This window comes from Nannobrachium achirus (genome assembly GCF_963921795.1).
Source record: "Nannobrachium achirus genome assembly, chromosome: 15".
Taxonomy (NCBI): Eukaryota; Metazoa; Chordata; class Actinopteri; order Myctophiformes; family Myctophidae; genus Nannobrachium; species Nannobrachium achirus.
In genome coordinates, this window is record NC_137822.1 from 19,143,846 (window position 1) to 19,163,543 (window position 19,698).

General features: G+C 38.7%; 2 protein-coding genes across 2 annotated transcripts; both read left to right on the plus strand.

The window, feature by feature from the left end:
• Nucleotides 1-743: 743 nt before the first annotated feature.
• On the plus strand, nucleotides 744-8,145 carry loxa (lysyl oxidase a; the record flags this gene model as incomplete). Its single annotated transcript, XM_080742529.1, has 6 exons — nucleotides 744-1,428; nucleotides 1,533-1,641; nucleotides 2,680-2,817; nucleotides 6,293-6,449; nucleotides 7,347-7,442; nucleotides 8,026-8,145. The coding sequence occupies 6 exons, from the start codon at nucleotides 744-746 to the stop codon at nucleotides 8,143-8,145; spliced, it is 1,305 nt and encodes a 434-aa protein (XP_080598655.1).
• Nucleotides 8,146-10,258: 2,113 nt separating this feature from the next.
• snx24 (sorting nexin 24) lies at nucleotides 10,259-19,623 on the plus strand. Its single transcript, XM_080743219.1, has 7 exons — nucleotides 10,259-10,414; nucleotides 11,768-11,851; nucleotides 11,964-12,068; nucleotides 13,343-13,437; nucleotides 13,584-13,613; nucleotides 13,823-13,887; nucleotides 14,251-19,623. Exons 1-7 carry the CDS (start codon nucleotides 10,346-10,348, stop codon nucleotides 14,319-14,321), a joined length of 519 nt encoding a protein of 172 aa, XP_080599345.1. The 5' UTR covers nucleotides 10,259-10,345; the 3' UTR covers nucleotides 14,322-19,623.
• The last annotated feature ends 75 nt before the right edge of the window (nucleotides 19,624-19,698 follow it).

Here is a 19,698-nt window from a genome sequence, read left to right on the forward strand (position 1 = left end):
AAATGTTTCATGGTTTCCCAGAAAAATAACATGTTGCAGAGCCATTATACTACCATTCTGTTTAGGTTGTTGAGCTCCTGCTATGAGAAAGTTGATGTGCAGAAAGCCTTTTGGCACTGTGCGCTGCACTTAGGCAAGAGTTCATTCAACAGTCAGGGTGAGTGCTCTGCTATTTATCAAGACATTTAACTTATAAATATAGAAAATTAAGAAAGTGAAAGTACAAGGAATTAGCTAAAAGTATAGACGCTTTCACATTGCTAAATGTCTGTTTGTCTGTCTGTCTGTCTGTCTGTCTGTCTGTCTGTCTGTCTGTCTGTCTATCCAGGCCAGGGGATAGTATTGGGGATATAGTGTTACTATGAAAATACAAAGCTCTTATGTTATTTAGCCTACAATATCATCCTCACCTTTATGTAACACGAGCAAAGCTGCAGTGCACGTGCTCCGGGAACTTGAAGCGTTATCAAACAAGTCGAATGATCACTCCTCACGTAGGCTATCCACTCGTTATGTGAGCAGCAGGACTCTGAGCTCCTCCTCCCCATCTCACTTGGCCCGCATCTGCAAGCCGTGGAACAGAACGATATGAGTTGACGCGGAGAGGTATGAGTCCAGATGTGTTTTTCTATTGTTTGGACATGCTTTAGAAATTAAGTCATTTTAAATTAAAGGGAGGCTATATTCCAATTATTCGAAATACTTGTTTGGGCACAGACAAATCCATTCAAATTGGATCCGTCATGGGATTACGCATTTTTGGCACGCCACTTTACGCATACACATGCATCTGTTTATTTGTTTTCATACCGCAAGATGTTAATTCTCAGAGGAATCCAGAAACAAGGCTAGGGAATAACCAAAGGACGGCTCTTCGGCAGACGCTACAGTGGTCACACAACGGCAAGGTTTTTAGTATATTAAGTCATGGTTCCGAGTACCAGCCACCGAGGCAAAGGGGCGCATCTAAGGAGCAAGTGCAAGCAAGACCTGTCACCATCATTCGCGATGGAGACGTGACTGCAGGGGTGGCAGGAAAACAGCTGGAAACCTCCAACCAGGTACCGAAGCCCGAAGCTACTGCGCAGACAGCCTCCGACTCCGGAGGGCGCACCGACGGTCTGCGCTGGCTCCCACCTCAGGTTCCAAGACGTCTGGGAGGGCATGACCACCACCGCCACAATCAGGATGCCCATCCAAGGGTCCACGCAGAAACGCTGGCCAATAACACAAAGAATGACACCGTGGATAAACCCAGTGTTAGCCCACCGCTACCGAGAAGAGAAGACATGATGGTTGGTGATGACCCTTATAATGACCCATACAAGTCTACTGATAGAGATAATCCCTATTACAATTACTATGACGCGTATGAGAGACCGAGGCCCAGATCAAGACCCGGATATGGCACAAGGTATCATCAGTATGGTAAGAAAATGTAAAGTGACTAACTAAAAACGGAGTTGCCCTTGTTGTTATTACTAAGATTTATTTTTGAAAAAGTTATGCAACATTTTTTTTTTCTTTTTTAGGACTGCCTGATCTAGTGCCAGACCCCTACTACATCCAGTCCTCTATATATGTTCAGAGGGTTCCAATGTACAATCTCAGATGTGCAGCCGAAGAAAACTGTTTGTCAAGGTAGGCCATAATCAAAACCTCTGTGGGAGAGTAGAAGTGGGTTTGCTGACTGTCATGGCCCATGTGTGATCAGTGGACCACAACAACCACCTAAAGTGGTCCAGGGTAGCCCTTGTGGTACCATGCACTGGAGTAAAGTAATAGAGTCCTACCACTAATCCTTAAGGGTGGAGTGGTGGGATATTCTCTGAGGTTTAATCACTGTAGTTTCCCTGGGAGAGAGAAAAGAAAGAAAGAGGAGAGAGAGAGATTGAGAGAGAGAGAGAGAGAGAGAGAGAGAGAGAGAGAGAGAGAGAGAGAGAGAGAGAGAGAGAGAGAAAGAATTACCACTGGTAAAGTCATTAAACGAAACCCAAACAGTCATAATATGCAGTAGGCCTACTTGGAGAATATTTTTTTCCATCCACAATTTGCACTTAGCCTGCCTTAATTCAGGGAAACTGCTCCCCAGATGAGGAGGCATTTGACATGAAAAGAGATTACTGAGATTATTATCTTCATGGCATGCAGTGATTGCAGTTTACCGTGAGAGACGTCACAGCTTGTCTCTGTGTAGACGTGTATACGGTCTATGGGCAAACCCATAGACCGTAACAATGTGTCATCATGATGTCATCGTGCTCTCATGTCACTGTGTTGTCAGGGGAACCACCCTACCAGAATGGGTTTGCCGCTCTGACATCACGCTCTGGCTTCACTGTGATGTCACACTAACAGAATCCCTTTTATATGCCCATATATGGAGTTCCCTGATGTCATCAATATTAATGATGCCCTGTTAGAGAGATCCCTGTGATGCCAGGGGGAACAAATCCCTTTTATGCCCATATATGGAGATATGGAGATCCCTGTGATGCCAGGGGAACAAATCCCTTTCATGGCCATATATGGAGATCCCTGATGTCGTCCACATCACTGTGGGGTGACCTCTTACTAGTTAGTTTATACTATATATATATATATATATATATATATATATATATATATATATATATATATATATTAATAATTGTGATGGTGTTTTGTTTGTACATTCAGTTCGGCCTACAGAGGGGAGGTGAGAGACTATGACACTCGTATGTTGCTGAGATTCCCTCAGCGGGTAAAGAACCAGGGCACAGCAGACTTCCTGCCTAGCAGACCACGCTACTCATGGGAATGGCACAGCTGTCACCAGTGAGTATACACATCAGTCTTTAATGTAACGTTTGATTTACAATCCATCATACGGTGGTGTGAGCTCGTAGATCTGTTGTTATGTTTGGCGCACGACACCGATGTACACAACAATATATTAAATTAGGCCTCAGTGTCTCAACATTCAAGCGCTGCTTGGAAAAGAACATGTTCTGGCTTTGGATATTGGATTTTCCTTAGTGCGGTGCTCTTGCTGACAAAATATTTGTCCTCATCGCCTTTCTTTTTTTCCTTCTTCTTATTCCCCCCACTTTTTTTTACCGTTGTGCAAGAAAAAGTATGTAAACCAGGGGTTCTTTAGGGGGTTCCAGGGGTTCCCAGCAAAATACGTCATCTATTATACATCAGATTTATAGTTTAACAACACAAATTGTGTATCCCTGGTCCCTGGCACAAAACATTTTCAGGTGGGGGTCTGCAAACTCTGCATCCAAATATATACTGTACATTTGGTGGTCCTTGACATGAAATATATTGCGAACCAACACAGGATTCTCATCAATTCCTGGTTGAGGCCCTTAAAGGCCCAGTTCACCTCTGGGACAACCAGATCTTATTTTATTGTTGTTTGGGACACGATCTAACACAATCCAGAGTTATTTTTTGTGTTCAATCTGTGTTTTGAGATATTTTTGTATTTCAGCATGACTAGTGATGCATTTTGCATCACATGATGCAAAATGCATCATGGTCAACTCAGGATTGTGTTGATCGTGTCCCAAACAACAATAAAATAAGTCCCAGAGGTGAACTGGGCCTTTAATGAATTTGGAGTGTTTAAAGCCTAGGCTTTAAGATATATTTTGGGAAATAGCTGGCATATAAAATGAAAAGAGAGAAGCAAGCACTCATCAGATGAGTAGTTCACAGTATGTGTGTATTGGGGGAACTCCTAGACTTTGAGAAGACAGCCTGCATGTGCAACTTTAGCCCAAACAATGATAGAGAATCACAGCCAGAACTACTGTATATCAACAGTAGCAGGCCCCAGCTAGCCATAACCTAAACATAGCCAGTCTTGGAGCTTAACTCTTATGGAAAAACGTCTTCGATCTAATACAAGAATATGTTAACACAACTGCTACTCAGGCAACATTGTTTCAACAGAGGGTGCCATAGTGCAATTACAGACAAGGCCTTTGAAGGAAAATATTGCCATCATTGAACATTTGGCTACCTCTTTCCTACACCTCTAAATTAAGACTCACATAGCATGTTGTTTAATGATGAATGACTATTAAAACATAATAAGTTTATTTTAAATAAAAAGAAAAACACTTCCTCTAATCATATAACTTGGGTTAAGGAGCATTTTAATCAATGTAGCCTAACAAGAACAACATAATTTGTGCTGAAATGTACAGTACCATACTATGTTTAATCCTGAACCACTTTCACTCTGGAATCCCTACTTTGGGTCATTATAGGTGACCATTAATTCAAAACAATGACAATTTAAAAAATAGTTCAAATAGCTGATCTACAAGCTCACAACATTGCAACTTGTTGTCACTATGTGTTGTACAAAATATATAGGGCTTATAGAACTTCACCCAAAAAAAAAAAAAAAAAAAAAAAATATATATATATATATATATATATATATATATATATATATATATATATATAATCGTATATAATCGTATAGTAATCAATAGACAAATTATTATTTTGGGAGTGAACTATCCCTTTAAGTGGTTAAAACGTAATACTTATATTTATTTATATTTCAGCTTAAATCCATTGTGTGTGCCCAACCACTGAAATATCTATACGGTTTACACAAAGAAATGCAATAAACAGTTGCGATAAAATTAAACCCAGCTGAGAAATGAAGAATGGTGAACCTTCCTTTTAGTGAACACATGGGAAAGTGCTCACATATCTCAATTCCTCACTATCAGGGTTAGACTACCTCATTCCATAGTTATGTCCTAACATAAGCAATCCACTTTTCTAATCCCAAGTAAGGAGTACATCTGGCACAGCGCCAATGATCGACATACTGTATGTTCTGTACACACTAAAATCTAAATCTTAGATTTTACTTTTTGGCTGTTTTCTTTTTTTAAGTAAACTCAATAGAAAATGTAAAAATGTTCAAGCTGATTGGTAACATAATTTGGATTAAGTTTGATAACAACTTTAGTTTAGTTTATACATTGTAACTACAATAACATTATTCATTAATGGTGCTTGTGGTCATGTCGTTATAGGTGAAAAGCTTCAAAGATTTTCCCAAATCTTCAAAAACAACAGCAACAACAACAAGCTACAGTATGGAGCTGTGAGCTTGTAGATCCGCTATTTTTGCACTACATCATCGTACAACAGTGCTAAATAGGGCTTAAGAGACCAAATCATTCAAAATGTTCAGCCATTCTTATTGGAATGCTGAAAAACAACATGGTTCAGAGCTATTATAATATTAACTATAATGACCTTGGGTCCTACTGAATTCATTTAGCCTACATTTAGTTACTAAGTAACTAAGAACATTTACTCAAGTACTGTACTTACAGTAAGTACAATTTTCAGTTACTTCTACTTTACATGAGTATTTCCAATTTTGTTATCTACTACACTACATCTCAGAGGCAAATATTGTTCATTTTTCTCCACTACAATTTTTTGAAAACTTTAGTTACTATTATTTACTTTGTAGAATTAGATTATTATTACAAAACATACATTAACCACGTCAGCAATAGTCGATCTACAAGCTCACAACGCGTCGCATCATGACGCGTTGTGAGCTTGTAGATCTGCTATTTTCAAAAGATTCGTATACACTTTAGAGTTTAGACAAATGATAACTTGTGAAACTGGACATTCTGCAATAATGAGTACCTTTATTTTGGTACATTACGATAACAATAAACAGTGATTGTGATTTGAAAATCAGGTGTTTTATCATTATGTTTTTTTTTAAAAGGGGGCACGGTGGTGCAGTTGGTAATACTGTCGCCTCACAGCTAGAAGGTCCTGGGTTCGATTCCCACCAAGGGACACTGTGGGCGCTGGGGGCGTGGTCTCTCCTCTGCGTCATCAGCGCCCACACCCTAGGTGGGGTTGGCGAAAGGGCCCTTCTGTGTGGAGTTTGCATGTTCTCCCCATTTCTCCTAGGGTAGATACCCTCACAAAAACATGCAGTAATCCTGGTTTCTATAAAGCCTCCCCCTGGCCAGCGTGGCAGAGGGAGAGCAGAAACCAGGATTACAGGTTAGGCAAGGCACTGGGTGAAAAAAATGGTTTACAAAATCGTGGGATAAAGATTATAAGAAGGAAAAAGTATATGTTGTTGCCAATGCTTTTGTACTTTTACTCAAGCCAATTTTGATTACCGGACTTTTACCGGAGTATTTCTACACTGCAGTGTTGATACTTTTACATAAGTACAAAATGTAAGTGCTTTTCCCACCACTGGTTAAACATAGCGTTGCTGTATTCTCAGGCATTACCACAGCATGGATGAGTTCAGCCACTATGAGCTACTGGATTCCAGCACTCAGAGGTCGATGGCGGAGGGCCACAAGGCCAGCTTCTGCCTGGAGGACACCTCCTGTGACTATGGCTACTACAGGAGATTTGCATGCACTGCACACACCCAGGTGACCTCTGAAACTCCTACCTACCACACTGTTTCTCAGGGGTCCTTGAGGGGGCTTCCAGGTGGTCCCCAGCAAAAAATGAGGAACGGTTTAACCATGTTATTCGAAAATGGCCAAATCTTCAAGCCTATTGGCCCTATGTTTTTCCATGCCTTACCCCTTATCCCTAAACCTTTTTGCCATTTTTTTACTATTTTGATTTTTTTTAAATAGTTCAAATAGCTGATCTAAAAGCTTGTGTCGATCGTCTATTTGAAGTATTTTTAAATGTTTTTCAAAATAGTAAAAAAGGCAAAGAAGTTAGGGATAAGGGGTAAGGCAGGGACGAAAATATAGCTACTCATCTACAAACATGTTGTGAACTTCTATTTTCTAAATGTTGACAAAATGTAGACAAATCTTCTCATGTGGGTCTGTGGCCAAATACTGCGATTTGGGGTCCTTGTCATTTTTCAGAATCGCTGGTCTACAACAAACTCTCAGTCCTAAATCTTGATGTTAGATATTTACAGATTTTTTTTTTTACCACCTTAAAGGGGAAAACCACCCATTTTCAATATTGAACTATATCATTAATATACCTTAGAGGAGTTGTGTGGAAATAAAGACAACATTCCCCCCTTTTGTGTTGCCTAGAACTGGAGGATTGATTTGGGGGTTTGTATTGTAAAGTACACCGGTGTGATGTCGTCTCGGTGTACTACAAACCCCAAAATCAATCCTCCAGTTCTAGGCAACACAGAATTTTTGTATTTCCACACAACTCCTCTAAGATATATTAATGACATAGTTCAATATTGAAAATGGTTGGCCCTAAATATTGTGTTGTATGGCAAATAAACAGTGATTGTGATTTGAAAATCAGCTGTTTTACGATTATGTTTTTCAAAATTACAGGGGCTGAGTCCAGGATGTTATGATACTTATAATGCTGACATTGACTGCCAGTGGATTGACATCACAGATGTGAAACCTGGAAACTATGTACTCAAGGTTTGTTGGAATACCAGATGACATAGCTGGCACACTTCTTCGTTAAAGAGCCCCGCCCCATTAAAGAAAGTTTTACCCCTAAAGCACAATTACTGCATGTTTGAGAATCTCAGTTGAGCTTATAGGCTACAGTACATACAGTAGCATGGGTGACTTTATCTCTATTTTAATGTTCATTTATATAATATATAATATATATCTCCTTTCTGTGTGGTTTCAAAATGACTACCGTATTTTATACCTTGTCATATGACAGTGTCACACAAAAGTAGTGACAGTGTCACATAACAAAATAGTTGAGGTCCAAGCTCACATTGAGACATATTTGTGAAACATTTTGAAGAGGTTTAAGATTTAAAGTTTTCTCCTATAATAATATGCCCAGGCTGTCTGTGGGTTTTAACTGTTTATCCAATGAAACATATTAACAAGAGCTTGTTATTAAATAATAACTACATTGGATCCATTAGAACACATTTTTCTTTCTTTTTTTCCCCACATTTCCTGAAAACAAACGGTTCGGACATTCAATGTTGACACCTGGCAGTGAGGATATGATCTCCCCTCTGTTCTTTTTCTCTAGATCGCTGTAAACCCTAGCTATCAGGTACCAGAACAGGACTATAGCAACAACATAGTACGCTGTGATGTTCGCTACACTGGCAACTATGCCTATGCATCAGGCTGCCACATGTCACCGTAAGTATGACTATTTTGTTCTCAAATTAATTTAAACATTTAGTACACTGGTTCTCAACGTGGGGTGCGGGGACCCTAAGGGTGATTGACACTTATTTTATTTTTCGGCTATTCAACAATAGCTGATCGACAAGCTCACAACAAGCCACATGCCTTGTGAGCTTGTTGAAAGGCTATTTTCGCAAAATGTTAACAAATCTTGTTAGTAAGTCTTCTTACTTTAGGGTCCCTGGCATTTGGGGCCATGAAGGCCCCTTGTTGCTAAAGGAATATTTACTCCTATGCACCGATATTTCTTCTTATGGTCTGGTCTTTGTCGACACATACACTGTATAATGTGTCTCACATTTATGAGACAAATATGTTTGTGTGTTGCCAAATTGCCATTTAAATTTTAAGGAAACGTACGCATGCTATTTTGGATTAATTCAAACATGATATGGTATTTGTTTTATAAATAGTGATATAATATGATATTTTGTGTTTCAGGTATTGATTACAGTCATTCACAGCTACTCTGTGGAGCAGTTCTATAATGACAGTGAAGACGAGGACTGCATAATAAGAAACCAGTATGAATTGTGAATGTTAGCTCTTTTCCAAATGACTTTTTCTGTACTCAGCTACACATTAAATATTCAAAGTACTTAAGGATTGCATTGAGGGTTATTTTTTTATATTATATATAATAGCAAATTTGATAAAGGTATTTGACATGGATTTCAGGTATTTAAACTTACCAGAAACGTAGTACTTAGTACCAGATAATGACAGTTGAAGACTCAAAATGTGAGCTTGATAAAGTTGTTTGTACATATTTTTATACAGGCATATTGTTTTTCATCTTTGCCTTTCACCCGTTCATTTTGTTTTATCTTGTTAACTTTTTATTAGCTTATATTCCATTTTAACTTTGTGCTTGCATTTCTTACCTTACCTAATTAAAGAGAAAACGGCAACAACTAGTTAAGTCCAGCAAAATAAAAACCCTCAAACCAGCTTGCCCAAATGGTGCAGTCTATCTATCACTATAGAACTGTTTAAGCTGAAGAAACTATTTGTTATATTTATATTGAATGAAGGAAGCTCATTTTACTGCAAATCCTTTGGTGAAATATACTTGAATAAAACATTGTGACACTCTTTTTAAACTTCCAGATGCGCACGTGCACACACAATCTATTTCTAAAGCTTGTTGGGCAGTACTGCTTGTATACTGCATAACATATCTACTGCATGCATCTCTATGTACTGTATACTGGCAGTATTTAGAACATAATACGAGCATAGTTGATCAATATGCCAGGGGTGGGACAGGGGTGGATTTGAACACTTTTTCTTATATGAAAATCTGCACTTTTCCTTCTAAGCAACCTAGCTTTTTGCACATTCGTCATTGGCAGTGGTGGAAAGTAACTAAGTAAATTTACTTTATACTGTGCCTAAGTACAATTTTGAGATATTTGTACATGACTTGAGTATTTCCAATATGGTACTTACTTCTACTACTACTACATCTTGGATCCAAATATTGTAGCTTTTACTCCACTACATTTATTTGAAAACTACAAAACCTACATTAACAACTTCAGCCCTATAGGGCCATTTGAAAATAGCCGATCTACAAGATCGATGCATTGTGATTAAATATTTCTACATTTGAAACAATTGTGACATTGCATAATAAGTAGTCTACTTTCTACTTTTGTTAATTTAAGTACATTTTGATACGAATAGGCCTACTTGTACTTTGCAAGTAAATGTTGAATACAGGACTTACTACTTGCAATTGTAACAGAGTATATGTATATCTACAATGAAGTATTGGTACTTTTACTTAAATAAGAATTGTTATTACTTTTTACACCACTGTTCATTGGCAACTTTCTTTTGGCATGCAAAGAAAAACAGTTTTTCTTATAATTTGACCAGGTGTCACTCTAATAATCTGAGTCCCCACTCCCCAGCCACTAGGGTGTCACTTTACTCCACTTCACTAGGTGGCAGCGATGATGCTTTGAACAGCTTTGCTCTGGTACAAGAAATTATTTTTATCAGGGGGACTGGACTGGAGAGTGACCAACAGCAGTATTTAGCCTACTGCTTGTGTACTGCTTCAAAGCTGGCTTGGTTGGTGTCTCTGTCCCATAAATAGATAGCTATATACTATGCTCTGTCCTCCTTGATGTTGTTGTTTTGTGACAATGCATCCCGTCAGGGTTTCAATACCATCATTCCGTTCAGAAAACAGCTCGATTGAGAAAGGATACACGGTAAGATACTCTCAATTTCTGCCTGTCTGTCGTCTGTCTCCTAATAGCTGTCATATATTTGGATTGGCAGCCAACTTGTTATTATGGTCGCCCTCAAGATAAACTGCAAATGTTTAATTAATTACATCAAGCAAACATTCTGCTTTGACAAGTTGTCTCTACGATTATGCCTCTGCTGACAAGAGATTCGGGTTATTATTTTTATAGCAAGCAATGCTACAGTCAGTGGTGGGAAAGGTAGATTAAATGTAGAAATACTCTGTTACAAGTCAAAATGTACTTCAAAATGTACTTAAAGTACCAAAAGTAAAAGTACTCATTATGCAGAATGTCCCATTTCAAGTTTTCAAATGTGTAAAAATATTTTTGAAAAGAGAGACCTGCAACGCATTGTGAGCTTGTAGATTGTCTATTTACAAATGGCCGAAAGGGCTGAAGTTGTTAATGTAAGTTTTGTAATAATAATCCAAATCTACAAATTAACTATTAACTATAGTAAGTACAAATACCTTTTTGGTGTTTAAATCATTTTAGTAGACCTTATCTGAACTGTACTGTCATGTCCTTTCCTATGTAAACTGCTTATAAAGTATCCAATCAATCAATTTAGTGCAGCCAGGTCTCAGAATAAAAAGGGAACAAACAAAAAGGGGCAATAATAAGCAGGGCAGAGGGCACCTGTCTGATTCACCTAGGGAGTGATCCTGTATTGTATTCATCAGCAGGTGTAAACATTACAACAAAAATGTTACAGTGAGTCACATTGACAACCAGATACACTTGCTAACATTATGTTGTCTTATGTTGTTCGCCCCACTGAGGATAGTTCCAAAATCGAGATTGTGCTCTATTCAAAGATCACAAGAATAACACATATTTTTTTGTATGCGTGATTCTCTAGCCATGGGACTCTCAGAGATTTATTTTGATTGATTTTGACATTTAAAATGTCAGAATCGATTAAATACACCTCTGACAGTCTTGGTCCAAGCAATCCATTTTCTTTATCTTGAACAACAACATGTACGGTGATACGACAAAGAGGCCTACAGAAATTTAAGGAACAGATCAAGTTGAGGGAAGTGGGAGAGTGTCAGGAGGAGTCATTAGTGCATTCACATTTGCATAAGAGCAACCAGATGTTTCCTGATAACTAGCTGACACAGATAATCACTGCCTGCCTTGCATAATGTACTGTGTGAGATAGAAGTGGTGTGTACATTTTCTGAGAAACTCGTGACATACCGTACATCATGTCTTGAGCCAAACTGAAACAACAAAAATACAGTTGACTCACAGTGCTTGTAGCGACACACAAATCTATCGTTTCTTTTTGTTTTTCCCCCTTTTCAGGTATTTAATATAGATGTGCTCATGAATGGTAGGCAGCATGCTGTTGAGAAGCGCTACAGTGAATTTCATACTCTGCATAAAATGGTGAGTTTGTGTGCAATCTAGTAGTACTAGGTAGTTATGTGTTGTGTACTTGTTGTGATTGGATTTTTCTTAATTTTTCTTAATTTGTGATCTGATCTTTAAACACAACTAGTTAAAGAAGAGCATAAAGCCACCTGAGATCCCTTCTAAACATGTGAGGAACTGGGTTCCCAAGGTCCTGGAGCAGAGGCGGCTTGGTCTGGAGCTCTATCTGCAGGTACCGGCATCTCCACTCAACGCCTGTGTGAAGTTTAAATCTAAAACAAATTAGGCTTGAATGTAATTTGATCCTCAATTAGCTTTGAAGAAAGCATAAAAATACAGCCCAGAAAGAGCAGATCTACAATTGCATTGCTATGCGTTGTAGCAGTGCAATGTTGTGAGCTTGTGAGCGTGGGCTGCAGGGGTGTTGCGATTTCTTCTGAGACACGGGTAACCTCCGGCGCCAGCCTTGCCTCCAGTTACCCATACTTGTGCAGCTCAGATTCTGAGCTGGGCTGACTTCCGGCCCAGAGATATAATGGTTTCAGCCCAGAAGTTCTTCTTCTGGGAACATATGTCATATGTCTAACCCTAACTCAACATACCTCTATGTTGCATGTCTTTCTTATCTGACATGGAAAACAAAACAAAATAATTCAAAATAACAACCAAAACATTGCTTATTTAATCAACAACAGAATATAGTGTAATGCAACAATTAAAATATTATGACCGCACTAATACAGTAGGTGTTCCCGGATAAGCGTTTGAAGATGGATGGATGGATGGATGGACTGACTAATAAGTGTGGTATAAGTCAGTGATTCTTAAACTCAGGCACGTGGCACAATTTTGACGGGCCCACCAATCAATCAATGAATCAATAAAAAAAGTTATTATCTTATCTGTAATTACAGCCTAATTACGTTACTATTACATGATTAATCATCCAGAAAACTGTGTGCACTCATTCAGAGTAGCAGAAAAGATGAACCTCAGCAAGAGCCAAAATGGACGGATGCTTTCACTTTAATTTTATCATCTCATGCAAATTCAATACCATTCATTTGCCAGAAAACATTGTCAGTTGTTAAATGAAAGACAGAAGTTGTCATGTATCATTAATGTTGTCATTTTATCAACTCGCCCCTGGCCCCTTTGAAAAGCTCCACCGGCTGTCTGTCTGTCTGTCACGTCACACTTTTTCCCTACTCATATCTCTGGCACCGTTGCCCCTATCCCCATATAACCTTTGGGTTACAACAGGGTACAGTCTAGAAATATTATACTGTCTTGGAATAAATTATCTAATATTATATAATGTTATATATGACTGTAATTTGAATCATGAAACATTGAATCAATACAAACTACGTGGACTAAAGTTGACAGTTAAAAAGAATAACAAATGACAACGATTTGGTTTAACCCAACACGAGCTATGCAGATAGGTTTGTGTTCTTGTCCATCATATACACTGTAATTTGCCTTTTTTCCCCTTCTTTATAGACTATAATCATGGAGAATGAGGTTCTTCCAAAGATATTCCTGGATTTCCTGAATATCCGCCATTTTCCTTCAGTGCCAAAAACAGAAAGCTGTGGGTGAGTTTGAGCTATGGGTTTTCCATAAAAAGAAACCGCCGCTTGAGTAGTTTTGTGCTGTTGAGTGAGTCTAGAGTTCCCATTTACAGTGTGAGATACATTTTCTCGATCTAGATCACACATAATATGTTTTTCTTTCACTCAAGGTCATTTGAAACGGAATCTGAAGAATCAAGGTAAGTCTTTTTACATTTCTTTATCAATTTTTTTCTTCTCCAGAATAATTAAAAGCTCAGAAGAGTTAAGTGTTCTGCCCATTTTAAATTGTTCTGTACTTCTTGAAATATGCTGTTTCCACTGCCTTTGTACCACTCTGTTTCTGCAGTATTGTTGATTTGTTCATATCAGTCTGAGCCACTAAGCTGATTGTGGGTTCTTTTTACAGTAAACTTTCACACCAACCAGTTATGCTCTTTCTGAGAGACCCCTATCTGCTCCCATCCACCCATGGTAAGATCATACCACTTTACTTACAATACACTACACACTACTATCACAAACATACCACTATTATACACCAGTGTTTCTCAAACGTTCACATTTCAAGGTCTCCCCTTAACTCTGACCACACAGGTTCATTTGGTTCCATTTGTACACTCTCAGAGTTGCAGCCTTGTATGGGTCAATTTAGAACCCCCTAAGAAACCATAGAGTTCCTGGAATCCACTTTGAGAACCACTTCTCTACTGTACACTACCTTTTCCATATTCCAGTTGCATCTTTTGCAAGATTAACCATGCAAGATTGTTTACTACAACCATACACATAGAAGTGCATATTTTTAACAAAATATTGTTTTCGTCTTCTCCATAGATACCTTTTCAAATGTTGTGATTGAAGGTGTAATGCACGGAGTATTCTATCCAGACCTGCAACCAAGGTAGAGATACAAAGAAGTTTTGAGGGGTCAATACAACAAAAAGGTTGCTTCTGATTTAAACTCTATATGTAGGTGTGCTCTTGTGTGTATGTTACATGTAGATGCATTGGGCCTCATTTGTAAAACACACCTTAAATCTGCATTGTGCGATATGTTTTATATTCATAAGGCCTGTGAAGCAATCACAAACAAAGATATTGCACTCTGCTCAGCAGCAGCAGCAGTTTAATTGAGACTGACATAACGTTGACGTCAAGAGTTTCTTACAATATATATGAAAGATATTCATATAAGGACTGAAAATAATATGTGATTATGCGTTGTACAGAATGAAAGTTTCATTAAGACGTAACGCTACTGACCAACAGGGCTGGGCATTGTTTAGAAAATTACAATACCAGCCTGAATACTTGTGTCTTTTGAAATGGCTCTGATACCAAAGGAGTACTTGATTTGAATATCGGTCATGTACTGTAACTCTAAGTACTTGAGTACAACACGCAGCATCACTCTACACTACTGACAGTGCTGAAATTGTTAAACGATCATCTAACTATTAATTTACGGAATGTCTGTCCGCCGTCTTTCTACAGTACTCTGACGTCATAGTACTGACGTCACAGACTGACAGAAAGTAATTTGAATTTAACTGAATAAAATATGCATTTAAACCAAACGGCCATTTTAACCACTTCCCACCTGGCGTCCATAATTTGGGCATGTCATTATAGGCAAACATTTTCTAACCATCATACAATGCTGTATGACGTAGGCCTTAAGTGGTTAAAACATCATAAATTGAGTATAATTGACATGACTTGACAGAACGGATATGCTGCTTCAGTTATAGTCACTTATTTTTCCATTTATTTTTTTTGTTTTCTGCTTTATGTTATGCCACTTAATTCCTCCCCACATGTGTGTTGTCACTGCTGTTGTATCATACTGACTCGCCTGCTGCCAGTGAGTAGCTCCCACTGGGAGGATATAGAGCCAACAGACCTCCTCTCTGGCCCAACACCTCCTGCTGACAGAAGCCTGTAGGTGTAGGAGTATGTGCTGTGACAAATATCACCCTCCCCACCCGGCTTACCTCCCCCGAACACAGGCCAATTGTGTCGACAGCCGGATGCACCACGGAAAGTGTCCCTGGTGGTGGGCAGGCACTTTACCACTGTGCCATCCGAGTGCCTCGTCCCACTTATAAGTCTTCACATAAACAAGTCTGCTCTTTCTGAAGCCAGACATAACCTTTTTGTACCTATTGTATCTCCTGCACTGGAAAAGATCCGCTCTGCTGGAGTGGAAGAGGCCTGGACACATAATACAACGCAAAGCCAGACACACCTTTGACTGCTTCAGAAGCATCACATAAACCGAATGAAATTCAGCCATAGCTGAATGGGTGGAGAGGCCGCCTCGGAAACAGAAGGTCCCCGGTTCACCCCCGGCCCAGTTTGTGTCTGAGCAAGACATTTAACCCCTAATTGCTAACCACTGTATTGATGGCAATAGCCCACTGTTCCTAATAGTTAGAAGATGGTAGAGGACACATTTCAAGTGTGTGCAAATGTACTGTGACAAAAACAAGGAGTGGGGACCATATTATAAAGGTAGTATTGTATCGTGCAACACATTTAAATCAAGCATTATTTCATTTTAAGCTTTTCCCCCAACACCATGCCCATATCCCCTCCCACCACAACAGTGGTCCCCAGGTTGATTCTTAGGCAGGTTGGTGGTCCCTGGTTGAAAACCCCTGCTTTAAAGTAACAACCAACCCTATCAGCCAACATGTAAATCTGTCTTGGCTTTAACTCGCATTGCTCTACAATGCAACAAGTTGTGCAATTGTAGTTTTTTTTTTTTTTTTTTTTACTTTTGAATAGGGCAAAAAAGTTATCAAAATAAAAGCATGCACATCCAAAAAACATCAGGACAGATGCTGGATAATACATAGAATGTATAAAATCCTTGTGAAATAATCAACCGTTAGCCTCCATAGCACTATATAAAGAGTGAGTGAAAGCAGGCTCTTCCTCAGACTTCAGTCTCTTCCTTAATGGCCTGCATGCAGAAAATTGTTCTGTTTTGTCTGAGACAAAACCTGGTCTTGACAAATATCAACACTAAAATGTTCCTGTATTCAATTTTCACCATTTCACCACGATGCAAATAATACTTTGCTTTTACTTCAACACTTACATAAACGTTTATCATGTTCTGTTCTGTTCTGTTGAAAGGTGCTCGTGTGTTAAGTATTTAACAATGTACTAAGAGCTGAAACAATTGTCCCCCATTCTTATGAAAACAACTATGATGTGCATACTGTATACTGTATGTGCGCCTGCAATTGAATCTTTTCATACATGAACATGCGTGTGCATAAATGTGCAGGTTCATTCAAGGTCCCAGTTTGGGGGTTTAAAAATATTATCAACTTTAGAAATTGTGCTACGGGAGGCCTGCAGTGTGCAAACTGATAATGTATTTGTTTAATACATTTAAACTACCTACCTCTTCACTTGACATGCTAACAAAAGACAGGCTAGTAGTAGTAGCTAGGTTTGTCTCAATTTCTCTGTTGTAGTCTATTGGTGCACGATAAGACATTACTTGAGTATGGGGAGCCAGAGGAAAGTGTCACAGGGGATGGGGAGATCTGGCTTATTTTGAAAAACAATGGCTTGTTACCATAATTCCCCCTCTACATTGGTAGGGGGCCCCATATCGCACAATGTATCTTTAAGTTGAACACTAAATTATTTTGTCAGCACAAAAAGAAAATCTGCTTTGCTTAAATACAAATACAGTTGGTATATCCCTTTTCTACATTAGGGCAATGCATATTCCCACAACCCATCCTAAAATTACACCATGTGAACAAGATTTCCCCCCCAAGAAGTTATTTTCATTCAGTGGCCTTAGTAATGTTGTTTTCTGATGGGAACATGATACATTTTGTGGGCAAAAAGATTGATCAGGTGTTTCAGGTTCAAGGCATATGGCAGAGAACTGCACGTTTGAGCAGCAGTTGTGGTGAGGAGTACATCAGTGAAAGTAAGAATTGTCTTAGCAAGCCTAGTTTATACTTGGTTATGCATTAGTTATGCATGTTGTGAACTTGTAGATCAGCTATTTTCAGTGCACTGGCATGCAACTACAGTCAATTTAAATCAGGATAAATCTACCTTGAAGTCAAACTGGTTTGAGAGGACTAATGCCAGTCTCCATAGTATGACATCAGATGGGTTAAGTTAGGTTTCAAGAGAAGAATTATGTCTGACTTGAAGAGAGAGGCTGACATAAGGGAGGAGTTGTGGAGTGACGATTGAAGGCATTTGGCTGTCATATTCTGATTCACGCAATGTAAATGCCAGTTGAGCTTGGCGTGGGGTTGCTATTGTAACAATGCACATTGTCAATGGACTATATGTGCAAAACATCTTGTGGAAAGAGTTCTGTTTGCCAACAATTTCTCGCACGCTAAAAACGAGAGATTAACAAGGCTTACTTATCTGAACACCCTGAAAACCTGATGTTGGACAGCCAACGAGCAGATGAGAATGGACAAAAGGGTTTAGACAAACTGTCCAGAAGGTGAAAAGGGTAGATCAAAATGTGAAAGTGGAAGAGTCTGTGGAAAGCAAAGAGTCAAAGGATGAGAGTGAGGAGAAAAGGGCAGGTTGATATGGAGATGGGGAAAGATTTATAGTATGGTGTGTGGTGGTTACATGGGGGTGATCGGATAGAAATGAGGAAAGATGCAGTGATGGTCTTTGTCAAGTAGAGGTAAAAGGGAGATTGTGCTGCTGTTGATATTGATACATTCGCATCTTCTTGTACTTCAAGCCCTGAACTCAACCATCTTATAGTAGAGATACAGTCAATGCTTAGTATAAAAACACCAGATGAGTGTAAAGTCCAAATGCAAGACTTAAGCTTGGATTTACATTCCCTTATTTTACTAGTACGTCAGCTGGGTGCGTTCTGATGAAGGCTCTAGTCCAGGCCAAAACATATTAGCAGCCTGAAACATCTGTGTCATTATACTCTAGGAAGAAGGCATCGTATCAAAACAAGCTGCTGCTTGATGCATACTATATTGTCAAGATTTTCTCCAAATGAATTCATTTTCATTCAGAACCAGCATATAAATTAATTACAGTGACATGTAGAGACTGCAGGGCCAGTTGGAGAGACTTTTAGAAGTTGCAGATGCGGAGAGCTCCAACGGTGAACAGGAGGCATTAAATTGACCTTGAATTTGTGTCGAACCAGTTCTACTGCCCCCATGACCTGAATGCAACGGAGGGTGCAGTGACTAGTGTCATGTTTTCTAGGGTAATCATGTCTCAATGTGACCATGGAACCCTAACCCAGAGACAGGAAGGACTATTGGATAAACTAAGCTGTCTGATGCAGACCACTGGTGGCCAATGACTACCATGTCTACAGTATATACAAAACCAGTGCATTCTTAGCTACCTTCTCATGTCAAGTTGAAGTTCTATACATCTCAGCTTGTGCATGAATTATTGTGAGTAATTTACAGGCTGTATATATATTTTTTTACATATGCAAGTAGTCTTTATAAATGAGGCCCATGTTGATATCACATAGGGGAGAAGGGAAAGACTATGACACTTAATTTAGTTTAGCTAAGGACCAGCATTTAACACTAATGTCAGTAATGTTACACTTGATGTTCCATTTATGTAAGCCAATGCTTATGTTTTCCAACCGAGGAGAGACAATTCACTTGTCACAAAGGTGTATTTTTAACAGAGTTGGGCTATGTCACAATCAAATTAATCTTGAAATATAATAAACCTCTAAATGTCTGTATATTAACATTTTAATTTACTGTGCCCAACAAGGAACTGAAAAGCATCTCATATTGTGGACATTTGCCATCATTGCTGAACTTTGTTTAATGTATGAATTTGCACTCACCATTTGGCCAGTAATTGGTTACCTGTTCTATAGATACTCCAGTGGAAACAATTGTCTGACTTGACTGGCACTATGGCAAAGTGAAGATGACATGTCTTTAAACAGTTTGTGCAAACCACAAGAAATTATGAATAACCCATCTAAGCCAAACAAATCATGATTGCTGTGTTTTATAACAAATTAAGTAATTTCTTAGATATCTGTATGGTAGATTTATATTTGGAGTTTATTTATATTGTGTAACCTTGTACTGATTGTGCTCTGACTGTATATGTATCAATTGTGTGCCATAATGACACCCTACTCTGAACAACACTGTGGAGAGTTGTACTGTAGCACTTTAGTAAGGGCACTATAATCTGTTAAATATGTATTAAGACTGACATGAATAAAGATGATTATTTCCACAAATGTGTTTACTCCGA